Genomic DNA, 14,940 nt, shown 5'->3' with positions numbered 1-14,940 from the left:
TGGAGGGCAAGCAGGAAGCCAGCGTGGGAGGCAGAGCTCCTCCAGAGGGTGGCCAGGAGCCGACTGGTTAACAGGACCAGGAGACAGTTGGTCTGCCGACAGAACACGAGGAGCAGAATTCGGCCGGACCACTGACTGGGAACCAGAATCAGCTGGATCGCCAATGGGACACAAGGAGCAGGATTCAGCCATCCTGCCAACAGGACACTAGGAGCAGATGTTGGCCAGACCACCGACTGGGAACCAGAATCAGGAGTCAGCTGGGCCATCGACAGGACACTAGGAAAAGGATTCGGCTGGATCGCCAACAGGACATGGGAGCAGGAATTGGCCGGACCGCCATCAGGAAACGGGGAGCAGGATTCTACCGGACCACTGACTGGGAACCAGAATCAGGAGTCAGCTGGGCCTCCGACAGGAAATGGGGAGCAGGTGAGACATTGTCCAGAACACCTAACTCAGGAACAAGGGAGGAGTCGACTGGGACCGCTGATGCTGAGACAGCTGATGCGTCAGCCAGGATGGTCGACCCGGGAATTGAGTCAGGAACCGACGAAACGCCAACTGGGAACCCTGACGCTGGAACAGCTGATGCGTCAGCCAGGGTGGTTGGCGAGGGTTCCTGGCCACAGGAGAGCAGAGGCTCTGGACAGTGGGGTAGCTGGGGCTTGGGCTGGAAACTGAGGACCTGGGACTGTGGCTTGGGCTGGAAACAGGAGACCTGGGACTGGGGCTTGGGCAGGAAGCGAGGAACCTCGGGCTGGGGCCGAGCCTCCCTGTGGCAACGGGAGCCATGATGACCTCGCCTTCTGTGGCCACCACAAAACCCCGTAAAAATGGCCATATGAGTTCCCTTGAAAGGGGACTCGTCAGAGTCGTCCAAGTCCGAGTCAGACAGGGGATCAGCCAGCGTGGAAAGGGGCCTGAAGACGAACCGACACAGACAAAGGGGAACACAAAGACTATATAGAGAAAAGGGAGACAAGGGTGATTGAATACAGGTGAAACACATTAGGTTGGGGCAGGCAATCACCACACTGAGAAACAGGACCAAGACAGGAAGTAAAAACATTGAGAGACACAAGGAAACCAACTACAAAATAAAAATAGAAGTTAAAAAAGTCCAAACAAACTAACAAAAAGTGTCTGCCATGGTAAACCATGAAACAGACTTTGAGCCTGAATGTGGTGAGTTTGAGACAGCAGGTTAAGTACCTGGCCTCTATATGTAAAGAGCAGCCTCCTTGGAGAACACTTCAGTTATGGACATTTCAGAGCCGCAGTTAAAACACACAATAAAGAACTTTACCTTTGTAGCAGCTTTCATTCTCTGCAGCCTCAGTAGATACTGGAACTGAATTACTCTCGCTGTCACCTACACTGCAACTCTGCTGACTTCTCTAACCCATTAAGACGTATTGTTCACCTTCATGTTACTGTAAAACATCTGAATCTCTTGTTGGATCAGGCTGCCTCTCTGCCTCTGTTTTAATATTTCATTTGGACATAATAGCAACTAAAATATAAAAGGATTGTCAATAACATGCTCTAAAGAAAAACTTGAGACTAAGATTCTGATCAACTTCTGCATTTCGGGGCATGTCAGCATGAGCCAAGTTTTCTTTGATCAAAAAGAAGAACAGCCCACCTCTTTATATTGTTATCACCCTCACTACACAGTTCAGTTAGAGACATTGCAGCGCTGCAGTCGTACACACCATGAAGACCTTCACCTTGATAACAGCTTTACTTCTCTGCAGCATCAGTGAGTACTGACACTCAATTACTCTATTACATTTAGATCTATGGTGACTCTGACCCACCAGAGTTTAAACTTCCACATTAGAGCTGAATGAATTGTTGCTGTTGCTTTATTCCAGTAACTGTTACATTATACACTCAGAGATAAAACTCTTGTTGTGTCTGCTGTTTGTTTCAGGCTGGATCTCTGTCTCAGTGTCTCAGTATCAGACTGTGGACGTCCAGTCTGGTGGAGACGTCACACTGCACTGCTCCAAAATGTTTGATTATGACCCTCCGACATTCTGGTTAAGACTGGTCAACAAAACCAAAGTCAGCTGTATCTCTGTTCTGACTGGACCTCGCACCATGGCTAAATACTGCGATGGATATGAAAATGGAAAATTTGAAATGAGCTCCAACATCTCCACTGTCTTTCTCAAAATCAGACAAGTGGATTTCTCAGACTCTGGACTGTATTTCTGTGGATTTTACACAAGTGGACGTCTGGTTTTCAGTGTAATAGATTTACATGTTCAAGGTAAGATTACTGTAAATCATCTTCTAACAATGCAAACATACGTTTACAGTTTTATACCTGTGCAAAAAAAGTGGCTATTTAAATATCAAAATGTGATTATAATGCAGATCTGTCAAAATAAGATCAAGGTTACGTTTTTCGTTATTTCCTTAAAAGGCAGTGATCGATCTGATGATGACGTGGACAGCAAGTCTCAGAGTAAGATTTCTCTCATTGTGCAGATTGTTAGCCTGGTTTCAAGCCACCAAATGGAAAGTTTATAGTCTGACTTCATGAGTTTTGTTTTAGAAACGTCTGATGAAAAACCAGAGCTGACGAGTCTGATCCTGGGCGGTCTGACTGTTTTCCTTGTAATGGTCATCATTGGTCTGGTTGTTAAAATCAGGAAACTTCAGAAAGGTATTTTCTTACGCTTCTGTATCTTTTGTATTTGAGAATATTTTTCACATCTTGTAGCATTTGAGAAATGACATTTAACTGAATCTCCCCTGAGTACTGGATGGAAGTCATTCGTTTTGCAGGTATTTGTGCCAAACCATCAAGCAGATATAGAGATAATTGAAAACATTGACCTTTGACCTTTAAACTCTTATGAAGGCACCGAATCACAAAGTGCTACTCAAAGATTTTACACTGAACGTGACTCATCTGACCAGATGTCTTATCTCTGTCATTAAGGTGAGGATGAAGAAAAAGACCCACAACGGAGAGAGGTGAACCCAGTTTAAACATTGACTTTAATACACATGATTTAACATGTCACATCATCACTTAGTATAAATACTCACTACATTTACAGAATCTGCACTCTGGTGACTTGAACTACGCAACAGTGGATTTTGGTCCAGCAGCAAGAAGAAGAAGAGAGCTGGAGCCAAATGTTGTGTACGCTGCCACCAGATAGACTCATTAACCTGCTGTTTGGATGAGGCTAGTGGAGGGGGAGGGGTCACTATTACTCTTGTCCAGAAGTATTCATTTTACAGTGAAGGTGCCATGAAGACCGTCTCATGTCTAAAAGAATATGGCTGGTGTTGCAGCAGAGGAGGAGGGAGTGAGAAACACATGACTTGTTTGACAGGAAGAGACAGCACAGTGTGGTCTGAGCACAGAGGGGGAATCATGAGGCCTGAAAATTAAAACCTGAAAACACAGTGAATGAAGTCTGCCTCTCTTCTGTAATGCTGACATGTGGAATAGCATCACCTGTATCTCTCTGGACTGAAGAACATTCTGCATCAATATAGTATGTTTTTGTGGATGTGTATAACAATGTGCTGAATGTCTGAATTAAGAATAAAATTTGGTTGAAACTCTGGAGACACATTTTAAAGCCAGGTGTGAACTGAGGAACGTAGAGCTGACCACATGTGATCGGATTACTGAGGACGCATGTTAACACCAGGTCTGAACAATGTGGTGGCAACTACCATCCATCACTCACAGCCACAACCCCGCCCACCCACAGACCACCATCCCAATGTGTGATTCAAGGTGTTGACCACAAAGAGGAGAAAAGTGAGTCAGTCTACAACAAACCTTTTCATGAGAGTATCAGTAACAAATCTCTCCTGCCTCAGGATTTTGTGCTGCCTGTGTTTCCTGTGCTGAAAGTCCCTCTCCTGCGTCTTTCTGCACTCCTTCCTGGCTAAAGAAACATTAACTACATTCATAACGTGTGTGCATAGCGATTCAACTATTGTATCTGCTGAAACAATTTGGGGCCATAAAAGGAAAGGAATGCTTCTTTATTTTTACAGTAATTGAACCTCCTTTGGCCCTGCCCCCTTTCTTCTTTCGTCCTGACTGCTTTTAAGGCGTGATCAGGTAATTCCTTCCTCAGGCAGTCCACACCACACACCTGACCTTTGAGTAGTGCATGTGCAAAAGCCACCGGTGGGTGCTGCTCAGTGCTCGCATGGAGACGACGTCACTGTAGATAAACCGTCTGAATCTCTGTCTGAGGAAGAATCACCATGGTCATGCTGAACCGGTTAGTGTGTACCCAACCAAAGCTGACATCAAGCACCTGTTTTATTTCTTTGCTTTGTGTACAACCTGTAAACAACTACGTACTTTTGCAATAAACTCAACCGAGTGGCATTTTTTGACTTGCAAGTGACTTTGTTGTATTATATTTTTTTATAATTTCAAATCACATTTTCATATTTTAGTTTGAGCTACTTTTTCAAACATATACAATTTGAGGTGATAATCACAGTGTAATGGATTATCATAACTGATCTCAGAACAGCGAATTTCCATCAAGAGTAACACAATGAAAGAATATGACTATTTTGGTCATGGGTTTCAAACACATTCTATAATAAAATGTGTAAAAGCAAAAGTCATCAGATGGGGGTCCTTGGTCTAATTTGTGTCAGTTTAGGGGTCCTTAATGTGAAAAGGTTTTTAGAACCACTTGTACTTCAGGGTGAGATACACATCTCTCCACAGGAAGAAACGGCACAGTGTGGTCTGAGCTCTTGTTCTTGACTAAATAATATCAGCCTCTCTACCTGTGAAGACAATAACAATGGAATAAATCAGCACTCTGTGGTGATCAACATTGTTTGGGGTTTGATGGAGGAGGAGCCAGAAAAAGACACAGATGACAAATTTACTTGTAGGGAGTCTTCTGCAAAGAGGGAGGAGTGAGATATATATGATAGAAAAGCCCAGTGTGGTCTGAGGACAACTGATGTAGAAAAAAAAAAAAAACAGAGGCATCTACAGTCAAACCTAGGTTTATACAATCTGATATGAAGCCATGAATACTGGGTTAGTTTCCTGTGTAACACTGTCAATAGAGGGGCCTCCTCTTCAGGGAGAGTCTGCAGGGAGGGAAGAGTTGTGAGGTAAACGTCACGTCTTTGACAGCACAGTGCGGTTTGAGCACTGGTGACAAAAGACTGAATTTGTGTAAGGCACAGGATAAAAGATACACTGACGTCTCATAAACTAATTCTCTATTTGTATATACTGACTGTTTTAATTGAATATTAGTCTCTGCTGTATGCTGACACTGTGAATGTGTATATGAGAAACACAAAGGGTTAGCTTTCTGCCCTGGCTGTGTTTGCCTGCACATGTGCACAAGCAACAAGTGTTGTGCCTCCTCCCACTGTCATTTTCCACTGTGGTGAGAACGCGATGTGTTTCAGCTAGAATAACAGCCTCAGCTTGCTGCTATAAAACCACATGCAAAAAAGCTGTGCTACTTTCACACAAAGAATCTACTACTTTCATTTTAACTGATAAAACATTATCATTGTATATGGCGACATGCAATTAGATAGAATGAATTAGTACTGAATCCATCTCTTTTCACATGGTCTTCTCTACCTTCTTCACCTTGACACTGCACGTGAGCTCCCTGCTTGCAGTAACAAAAAAAAGCCTTTTGCAGGTTCATGCTACATACAGCCTCTTCCTCTTTAAACTGAGACACCCACAGCATTGGGTAGAAGTAGCAGGCTACAACTTGTACGGCACAAAGTTGAAATAGTGCTACAGCCAAGTGCAATAATTATAATGCTTCACATGACTGTTCAGGCATATGGCATCTGCTGAATGTGCTTTCTGCAATGTTTGTCTCCCTGGTGATCCAGCAAGAAATTGGGACATAATTATATAGGGCCAACTGGACTCCATTCAAAACATAACTTACATTGTTGAAAGTTCTGCAAAAGAGATTTTAAACAATAATACAGCAGCAAACAACTGTTTCTATATAAAGATATAGTGGAGTAATGGCTTCCTGAGCAGAGAAAAGAGTCACACTCTCTGTCCCTCCCAGTTTAACCATTGGTCCTCCTCACATTTATACACACAGGGAGCACCCACATGCAAGATGGCACACGGCAGTTTGCATTGTTGAGGTGAAAGTGACCTTCCAGAGTTTCCTCCACTAAAGAAACCACATTTTCCAGCTAAAAAGTCCTTCTCTTAAATAAAGAGATAAGACCGGAGCACAGATGGACTGGTCATGTGGAATACCAGCTCAAATCCTGGTCAGCCATCAAAGTGCTCACCGGCTCCGGCATGGTCTTTACTGGACCTCTGTGAGTGCTTGTCATTCATGCAGGGTTCCAGTGCATAAATCCATGGCTGAATTTCTTCCCCAGTCCGGCTATGGAGTCAATACTGGTCTTGCTTTTCCAAGAGGAGATCCCTACGAGCGGCTAAAAGGTTCAGCTTGACTCAGAACTGGCTTTTCTTCTCCTCTGTGTGTAAGTAACTTGATGGTTACATAAAGCTACATGACTGGTCATTACTGACCGGCTACAGAAGGCATGATAACGTAAAATATAATGCCCTTATTTTGAATTTGTTCTGCAAATGTTGCTATCACTAACTGGCTTACTGCTAGCATTGCCATGGAGCATATTATGGCAGTTTGGGTTACTGGGTGTGGCTAAACTCTTTTTTGTTGGCTCCCGTGTTCACAGGATAACTTTATTTAGTTGTGCTTCTTGGCCTGTGATTAATGACCGCTTTCACTGGGCTTCGTAACACTTTACTGTAGGTGTGGCCAACAAAGCGTTAGTTTTGGTACGAGATGCTGGTGGCCTGGTGCGACATCTAGTGGCAGTGGCGATCGTTGACAGAACTTTTTAAGATCCTTAAATTAGAAAGAGTCTCCCATTAGCGTGTAGACAACGTACTCGGGTCTCTTCCCTTTCATTTGGTGATTCCTAAACAGCTGCATCTTTCCCAACAGAATCAACAGAATCAAGTCTTCAAGAAGGTAACACGGCAAGAGGCTCGTCAGACTGAGCGGCCATTATAACTGTCAAAGGCCAGGTGGAAACGCAATATTGTAAAAGCTTGATTCTGTTGCTGTTGTTGTGGGAAAGGGTTTCAGAGTTCAATGACATAATGAACAAAAAAGTTATTTAAAAAAATTGTCCTGACCATAAAAAAACCCATTTTGTGTCCTGAATTGACAAGATAAAAAGACAAAAAGAAAAAAAACTACCTCCCTATATAATGACACCTACTTCCTGAAGCTTAGTCATTTTAAGCTCTGCTGCAGTAAGATGGCCTCACACACAAAGATGAGCTTAACTCTAATAACAGCTTTATTTCTCTCCAGCCTCAGTAAGTACTGACACTGAATTGCTCTCGTAATGTACTAATTTATGTCTAATTGATAACCACCAAAACTAAATTTAGTTGGTACTACAGTTGTTTATGGGAATTGTTGTCTGTTTGTTGCATTATCAGCTTGATCTGAATCTCTGCTGTTTGTTTCAGACTGGATCTCTGTCTCAGCCTCTGAGTTTCAGACTGTGGAGGTCCAGTTTGGTGAAGAAGCAACACTCCTGTGCTCCAACTTCACCAGTTCTCCTTCTCAGATAATCTGGTTTAGACAAGTCAGCAGAACCCAGCCCCGCTGTATTTCCTCAATGTACAATTCTCTTACACCCGCTTTGTTCTGCAATGGATTTGAAGCGACATCCAACATCTCCACTGTCTTTCTCAAAGTTAAGCATGCAGATTTGTCTGACTCTGGGTTGTATTTTTGTGGATTTTCCATCAACAAATACTCAGTAATTGTCAGCGCAACATATCTAAAGGTTCATGGTAAGGATGTTGTAAAGTGTCAGTTTACCTGCTTACATGAAAGAAAACATATGTATCTCATTTCAACATGGTCAAAAACAAATTATGATTGAATACTGAATATGTAAAAAGAGCTTGTAATCAACATCATCTATAACAGAAGTGACAATGTGAAAGGATAGCTAAAATGTTCTGCCTGCCTCTCATTAACATTTAATATGCAGATAATGCATTGAAACTTTGTTATTTATTATTTGATCATTGTCCAACAGAAAAGCAGATTGTCTAATTGAATCATCTTTCTTGTAGAAGAGCCCTGTGAAATAACAACCCTGGCGAGTGTGATCCTGAGTGGAGTCACTATTGTTCTCACGAAGGTCATCACTGGCCTCGTCGTCAAAATGAGGCTTCAGACAGGTAGGTTTGAGGGCTGTCCTCCATCCTCTGTGAACTGTCATATATCGCAACTATCAGTCAGGATGAATAAAGAGCAGTTTGAACAAATAATATCCACCATGATAATGGATGAATCCATTTTTAAGATTTGGTATATATTAGTGTACAAGTTTGTTCAATCACTTCAACAGTTATTTTATTGCATCTGGTAAGCTCATCTGTGTTAAAATGATCCCTACAGAATCTGGACTCTGACCTGAAATACCCTGGAAACTCTTAATTCACGATCAGAAAGAGTGAGAGACCATCAGAGAGTGGGATACGGAAAAAAAATCAAGTGGGGAAAAATTACCGTAGGCAATCTGCTATTTGGGGCATGTTAAAATATGTAAGTAAGACCACTGTTTTAAGTAAAAGGGCATTCAGAAGTTTCAGACCCCCACCAAGGCCAATGTCAAACAACACATACTAGACTTCTGAGAAAAAAAAAATCTAATTCAAAGTAAATGATCAGGATTTGCCCAAAATGTTATGGTTGCTCCCCTGGCCCATGCCTCAGCCCCCCAACAAGGTTGGTGCAAATCGACTCAGTACTTTTTGTGCAATTCTAATGACAAACAAACCAACAAACCAACAAAACCTCAACCTTCTTGGCAGAGGTAATCAGTAGCATTACTGCAATAGAGCCTCTGGCCACCAGTGGCAGCTTTGAGAACAGTGATGCTGAGCAGCATTACAGCTGGGACTCAAATGGCAGAGACTTAATGTTATAAAAATGCTTTCAGTGACTTGCTTCTGTATTTTTCCCTTCACTTGGCAAAATCTGCCTTCAGATTTGTGAAAAGGTGCAGGAAAAAGGACATTTCAAATATTGTGGTGATTATCTACCACTAGTTACTGAAGCCATTTCTGACTTTAGCCATTTGCTTGGCATAAAACATCTCCATGAATCAGCTTTAAGACTATATTTTGCTCATCTCAAAAGGTACCGAGAAGGTACACACACTTCATCCATCATCTGTTATGGGCCCATGCACCAGAAGAACACAAAGATCAGTATTATTAGTATAAAACACTTGTCATGTCATGAATTAGATAATGTAAGATAAGTGCTGCCTGAGGATTAATGTCCACTCTGAGTTATGTTTCCCCCTCTAAGCATCTTGATACTCTCTGCTCTTTCACCTGTCAACCTAGTGCGAGCAGCCGTGGTGGGCGGGGCATTCTTTATCTGGGAAAATCATGTTAAACAAAATATTAATCACAGCAGAGATTTTAACATAGTCTAAAACTTGTCTGAAGAGGAACTTTCATCATAACAGAGAGTAGTTTTACATACATACATAAAGTCCCGGGGAATTTTAAAGTTGTGCTTGAAAAATGCAAAACTCCTAATATGATCAATTAACTAACAAATGTGTCTGCCATTTAGCTTATAAAGAACAAAAACCAGAGCAAATGTAGGTGACTCCAACTTTAATTTGATCTCTGTATTGAAATTGTATTGTCTAGGCTGATATTTTATTTATGGTTGTAATGTACAATTGTATAATGTATTATTTATATACGAGTAATGCGTGTTCAGTTTATATTTTAAAGATGACAGTTTAACAAGATGTGGTGAGACCACAGGTTACTGCAGGTGAGAAGAAAATAAATGCTGCTGCATTTCACACACACTGCCATCTGCAGGAAGTGAAGGGTATTTTGTGACGCACACATCACTTCAGGAAGAGAGAGCACAGTGTGGTCTGAGCACAGCCGAAGTGAAAATCATGAACCTGTCGCCTCTGAATAAAGTCTGACATGAAGTAGAAATCTCTCTTTTTCTTGTGGCAAATGAACATACAGCACAATAACATGCTCTGATGCTTATTTCGAGGCAAATCGTTGCGTATTATCACTTACGTGTCAACGACCAAACCTATCGCTGGCAGCAGTATGTAGTGATGTGTCGCCATTTTGTTAAAGTATGAGGTATTAAAGAAAAGAGTTATGAGGCAGGGAACATCAAACAAAGTTAGACTTTTTTAACATTTAGGCTGGAAGATTAAAAAAATCATTTACAGGGTTAACTTAGTCTCATTCTCTTTGTGGCTCTGATGCACTTTTGTCTGAAAGTTTTTAAGTTGTTAGCCTGAGTGAGGCAGTTGTCAAAAGACACACCTATCTTGTTACACTTTGAGCACTCTGACTAGAGAACAGTTCAGCACTGCAGTCTTACTCTACATTTTATCATGGACCTAACCTTTATTCTGTAAGTTTGTCGGACCAATACGGCTGTAGAACAATTTCTAACAAATTTCTCCAAAACAGCAACGGCACTGAAACAACAAAAAATGTTTGTTAATTGCAAAACTGATTCAGACTGAATCTTTGCTTCTAAGCATTTCTATTGTCCTTCTGAGCGACCAGATCAACAGAAGAACAGCCCGCCTCTTTACGCCGACACCACTCTCACTGGAGAACAGTTCAAGTTCACAGTCACCTACTCTGAAGTGGTGCAGTCCTACTGTACACGCAACGATGAACTTCAACTTGGTAACAGCTTTACTCTTCACCTGCAGTAAGTACAATTATGTATTTTTTCTTTATAAAACCATTGTTAACTTTTCCTTCAGTAATCTGCCAGAACTCAAACTTAGAAACTGTTCATTAATAACATGATTTACATGCATTGTTTGATTCCTGTTGAATTAAAGGTTTGTGAATAAAATACTTTCTGTTTGTTTCAGGCTGGATCTCTGTCTCCGTCTCTGAGTTTCACACTGTGGAGGTCCAGTCTGGTGAAGAAGTCACACTGATGTGTACCAACTTCACCAGTTCTATCAGTCACACACTCTGGTTCAGACTGGACAACAGACCCAATGCCACCTGCATCTCCTCCATGTCCAGCTCTAATGCCAATGTTACGTTCTGTGATGGATTTCAAAATGGAAAGTTTAACATGACATCCAACATCACTACCCTCTTTCTCCAGATCAAACAAGTGGATTCATCCGACTCTGGACTCTATTTCTGTGGATCTAACTGGAACAATTGGTCAACAATTGTCAGTGCAACGTACTTAAAGGTTCAAGGTAAGATTGTTGATGTTTTGTCTGTGTTTTGGTTGGAAAGAAACAGATATGTGCCTTCTGTAGTCGCTGATCTCAGGCAGTGTATGATACAAAAAGTTAAATGTATTCATCTTTCTTGTAGAAGAGTCTGTTGAACTAGCAACTCTGACGAGTGCGATCCTGAGTGCTCTGGTTATTTTCCTCATTATCGTCGTCATTGTTCTGGGTCTCAAAATCAGGAAACTTCACACAGGTGAAGTATGTGTTTTTTATGGTGCAAGTGCACGACTTTACAAATACAAAACTTCCTGTTTACCAACAAAGTAGGAAGAGCGATATTTTTGATCAATGCACTGACCAGATGTGTCGTTTCTGTCATTCAGATTTAAAGGAAGAGGGACACAATCCACAACACAGCCAGGTAATCACAATGTAACCTTAGATTAAGATCAAAGTCTAGTTTACATGTTGTCTGGTCTTATATTTTCTCACATACTCAGCTGTGGGACATTAGTGACTATATATTGTCATTTACAGAATCCAAGCTCTGCTGATGTGACCTATGCAGCGCTGGGTTTCCTTAAGAGAGCCAGAAAGAGCAGAGGGTCTGTATCAGAGAGACAGCTGGAGCCTAATGTTGAGTACACTGCCACCAGATAGACTCAGGAAACCTCTGGAACAGCTGCTCAGTTACCGTCACTGTCAAAAAAAATGTTGTAATAAAGATTGTATGTTCATGCAAATTGTGAAATCTCATTATCCATCAGTATCTGAGGGCAAAAGAATATGATTGCTCCAAGCCAGTAAAGACACTGGTGACTGTTCAGACTCTCTGACACTGAGAGTTAGATGGAGGTCTGCAGCAGTGAAGGAGTGAACGAGCCACACTTAGCTAGTTTGACAGGAAGAGACAGCAGAGTGTGGTCTGACCACGGCTGAGGTGGAAATCATGAGCTCTGTTAGGCTTCATCGTGACGATGAAGGTCTTCTAACCTTGAGAAAACAAAAGCGCTATCTTCTCTTTCCGTATTGGTTGCACAATGACAGACGCTCTTCTTTTGTGCAGTAAATGAAGCCAACAGAATTTCACCGTGAAAGTGGGTCTTATAGGGAACTAGTCTATACGCTGATGATGTCATTATTCTATAGCCTTACATTGTGCGATTAACATTTACTTCATAATAATACGCTGAAGCAAAGAAAAAAAACAGACAAAACAAAAAAACAGTCTATTGTCACTTTAAATATTGTTACAAACTCACTTGAGAGCCTTTTGACAGAATTGAGCTTTAAGCAGAACAGGTAGCGACTGACTAACATGCACTCGTAGAGTGGAGTTTTTACTTGTAGTGTCTTTAAAGTGAGGGCATGACAGTAAAGTCTCCAACTACTATTTGTACAAATATTTAAGGATGTGGTTCATACCTGGGAATAATCACTTTGGAAAATTAGTTTTCAAATATGACTTCCCCCCCAAAAAAAAGTTTCTCTTGGCACAATCTGGGGCTACTACTCGACATCCAACTTGCTACGTAACACTTTACTGTAGGTGTGGCCGACAAAGCGTTAGTTTTGGTACGAGATGCTGGTGGCCTGGTGCGACATCTAGTGGCAGTGGCGATCGTTGACAGAACTTTTTAAGATCCTTAAATTAGAAAGAGTCTCCCATTTGCTTGTAGACAACGTACTCGGGTCTCTTCCATTTCATTTGGTGATTCCCAAACAGCTGCATCTTTCCGAACAGAATCAACAGAATCAAGTCTTCAAGAAGGTAACACGGCAAGAGGCTCGTCAGACTGAGCAGCCATTATAACCGTCAAAGGTCAGGTGGAAACGCAATATTGTAAAAGTTTGATTGTGTTGCTGTTGTTGTGGGAAAGGGTTGAGTTCAATGACAGTTACTTAACATAATGAACCTCTTTCACCTGTCAACCTAGTGCAAGCAGCCATGGTGGGCGGGGCATTCTTTATCTGGGAAAATCATGTTAAACAAAATATTAATCACAGCAGATATTTTAACATAGTCTAAAACTTGTCTGAAGAGGAACTTTAATCATAACAGAGAGTAGTTTTACATACATACATAAAGTCCCGGGAAATTTTAAAGTTGTGCTTGAAAAACTTGCTTGCAAAACTCCTAGTATACTAAAGACAATGATCAATTAACTAACAAATGTTTCTGCCATAGGCTGCACGGTAGTGCAGTGGTTAGCGCTGTCGCCGCACAGCAAGAAGGTTCCAGGTTTGAGTCCCGGCTCGGCCGTGGGATCTTTCTGTGTGGAGTTTGCATGTTCTCCCCGTGCCAGTGTGGGTTCTCTCCGGGTACTCCGGCTTCCTCCCACAGTCCAAAGACATGCAAATGGGGACTAGGCTAATTGGATACTCTAAATTGACCATAGTTGTGGCTGTGAGTGTGAATGGTTGTCTGTCTCTATGTGTTTGCCCTGCGATGGACTGGCGACCTGTCCAGGGTGTACCCCGCCTCTCGCCCGAAAAGATGCTGGGATAGGCTCCAGCCCCCCCGCGACCCTACTAGAGGATAAGCAGTAGAAAATGGATGGAGGTTTCTGCCATTTAGCTTATAAAGAACAAAAACCAGAGCAAATGTAGGTGACTCCAGCTTTAATTGTATCTCTGTTTGGAAATTGTATTGTCTAGGCTGATATTTCATGTATGGTTGTAATGTACAATTGTATAATGTATTATTTTTATACGAGTAATGCGTGTTCAGTATATATTTTAAAGATGACAGTTTAACAAGATGTGGTGAGACCACAGGTTACCGCAGGTAAGAAGAAAATAAATGCTGCTGCATTTCACACACACTGCCATCTGCAGGAAGTGAAGGGTATTTTGTGACGCACACATCACTTCAGGAAGAGACAGCACAGTGTGGTCTGAGCACAGCCGAAGTGTAAATCATGAACCTGTCGCCTCTGAATAAAGTCTGACATGAAGCAGAAATCTCTCTTTCTTGTGGCAAATGAACATACAGCACGATAACATGCTCTGATGCTTATTTCACGGCAAATCGTTGCGTATTATCACTTACGTGTCAACGACCAAACCTATCGCTGGCAGCAGTATGTAGTGATGTGTCGCCATTTTGTTAAAGTATGAGGTATTAAAGAAAAGAGTTATGAGGCAGGGAACATCAAACAAAGTTAGACTTTTTTAACATTTAGGCTGGAAGATTAAAAAAATAATTTACAGGGTTAACTTAGTCTCATTCTCTTTGTGGCTCTGATGCACTTTTGTCTGAAAGTTTTTAAGTTGTTAGCCTGAGTGAGGCAGTTGTCAAAAGACACCTATCTTGTTACACTTTGAGCACTCTGACTAGAGAACAGTTCAGCACTGCAGTCTTACTCTACATTTTATCATGGACCTAACCTTTATTCTGTAAGTTTGTCGGACCAATACGGCTGTAGAACAATTTCAAACATGTCTTCAAAACAGCAACTGCACTGAAACAACCATAACTGTTTGTTAATTGCAAAACTGACATGTTTGTTTAGTTCCTGTTTGATTCAGACTGAATCTTTGCTTCTAAGCATTTCTATTGTCCTTCTGAGCGACCAGATCAACAGAAGAACAGCCCACCTCTTTACGCCGACACCACTCTCACTGGAGAACAGT

At 41.7% G+C, this 14,940-nt stretch overlaps 2 protein-coding genes across 3 annotated transcripts; both read left to right on the top strand.

Moving 5' to 3' along the window:
* The first annotated feature begins 1,719 nt into the window (after window positions 1–1,719).
* Window positions 1,720–4,341, top strand: LOC130164692 (uncharacterized). Its single transcript, XM_056369580.1, has 6 exons — window positions 1,720–1,765; window positions 1,940–2,281; window positions 2,438–2,479; window positions 2,570–2,680; window positions 2,960–2,994; window positions 3,081–4,341. The coding sequence occupies exons 1-6, from the start codon at window positions 1,720–1,722 to the stop codon at window positions 3,183–3,185; spliced, it is 681 nt and encodes a 226-aa protein (XP_056225555.1). The 3' UTR covers window positions 3,186–4,341.
* Window positions 4,342–7,320: 2,979 nt separating this feature from the next.
* Window positions 7,321–14,937, top strand: LOC130164072 (uncharacterized). Of its 2 annotated transcripts, none has more exons than XM_056368500.1 (8): window positions 7,321–7,384; window positions 7,541–7,870; window positions 8,159–8,266; window positions 8,487–10,811; window positions 10,981–11,325; window positions 11,447–11,557; window positions 11,688–11,725; window positions 14,820–14,937. In XM_056368500.1, the coding sequence occupies exons 4-8, from the start codon at window positions 10,772–10,774 to the stop codon at window positions 14,838–14,840; spliced, it is 555 nt and encodes a 184-aa protein (XP_056224475.1). In that variant the 5' UTR covers window positions 7,321–7,384; window positions 7,541–7,870; window positions 8,159–8,266; window positions 8,487–10,771; the 3' UTR covers window positions 14,841–14,937. The 2 variants fall into 2 exon arrangements, with proteins under 2 accessions (XP_056224475.1, XP_056224474.1); XM_056368499.1 differs by lacking the exon at window positions 14,820–14,937 and adding an exon at window positions 11,842–14,498.
* The last annotated feature ends 3 nt before the right edge of the window (window positions 14,938–14,940 follow it).

The sequence above is a fragment of the Seriola aureovittata genome, chromosome 23 (assembly GCF_021018895.1).
Source record: "Seriola aureovittata isolate HTS-2021-v1 ecotype China chromosome 23, ASM2101889v1, whole genome shotgun sequence".
Lineage (NCBI taxonomy): Eukaryota > Metazoa > Chordata > Actinopteri > Carangiformes > Carangidae > Seriola > Seriola aureovittata.
This window is presented reverse-complemented; position numbering and strand designations above follow the sequence as displayed.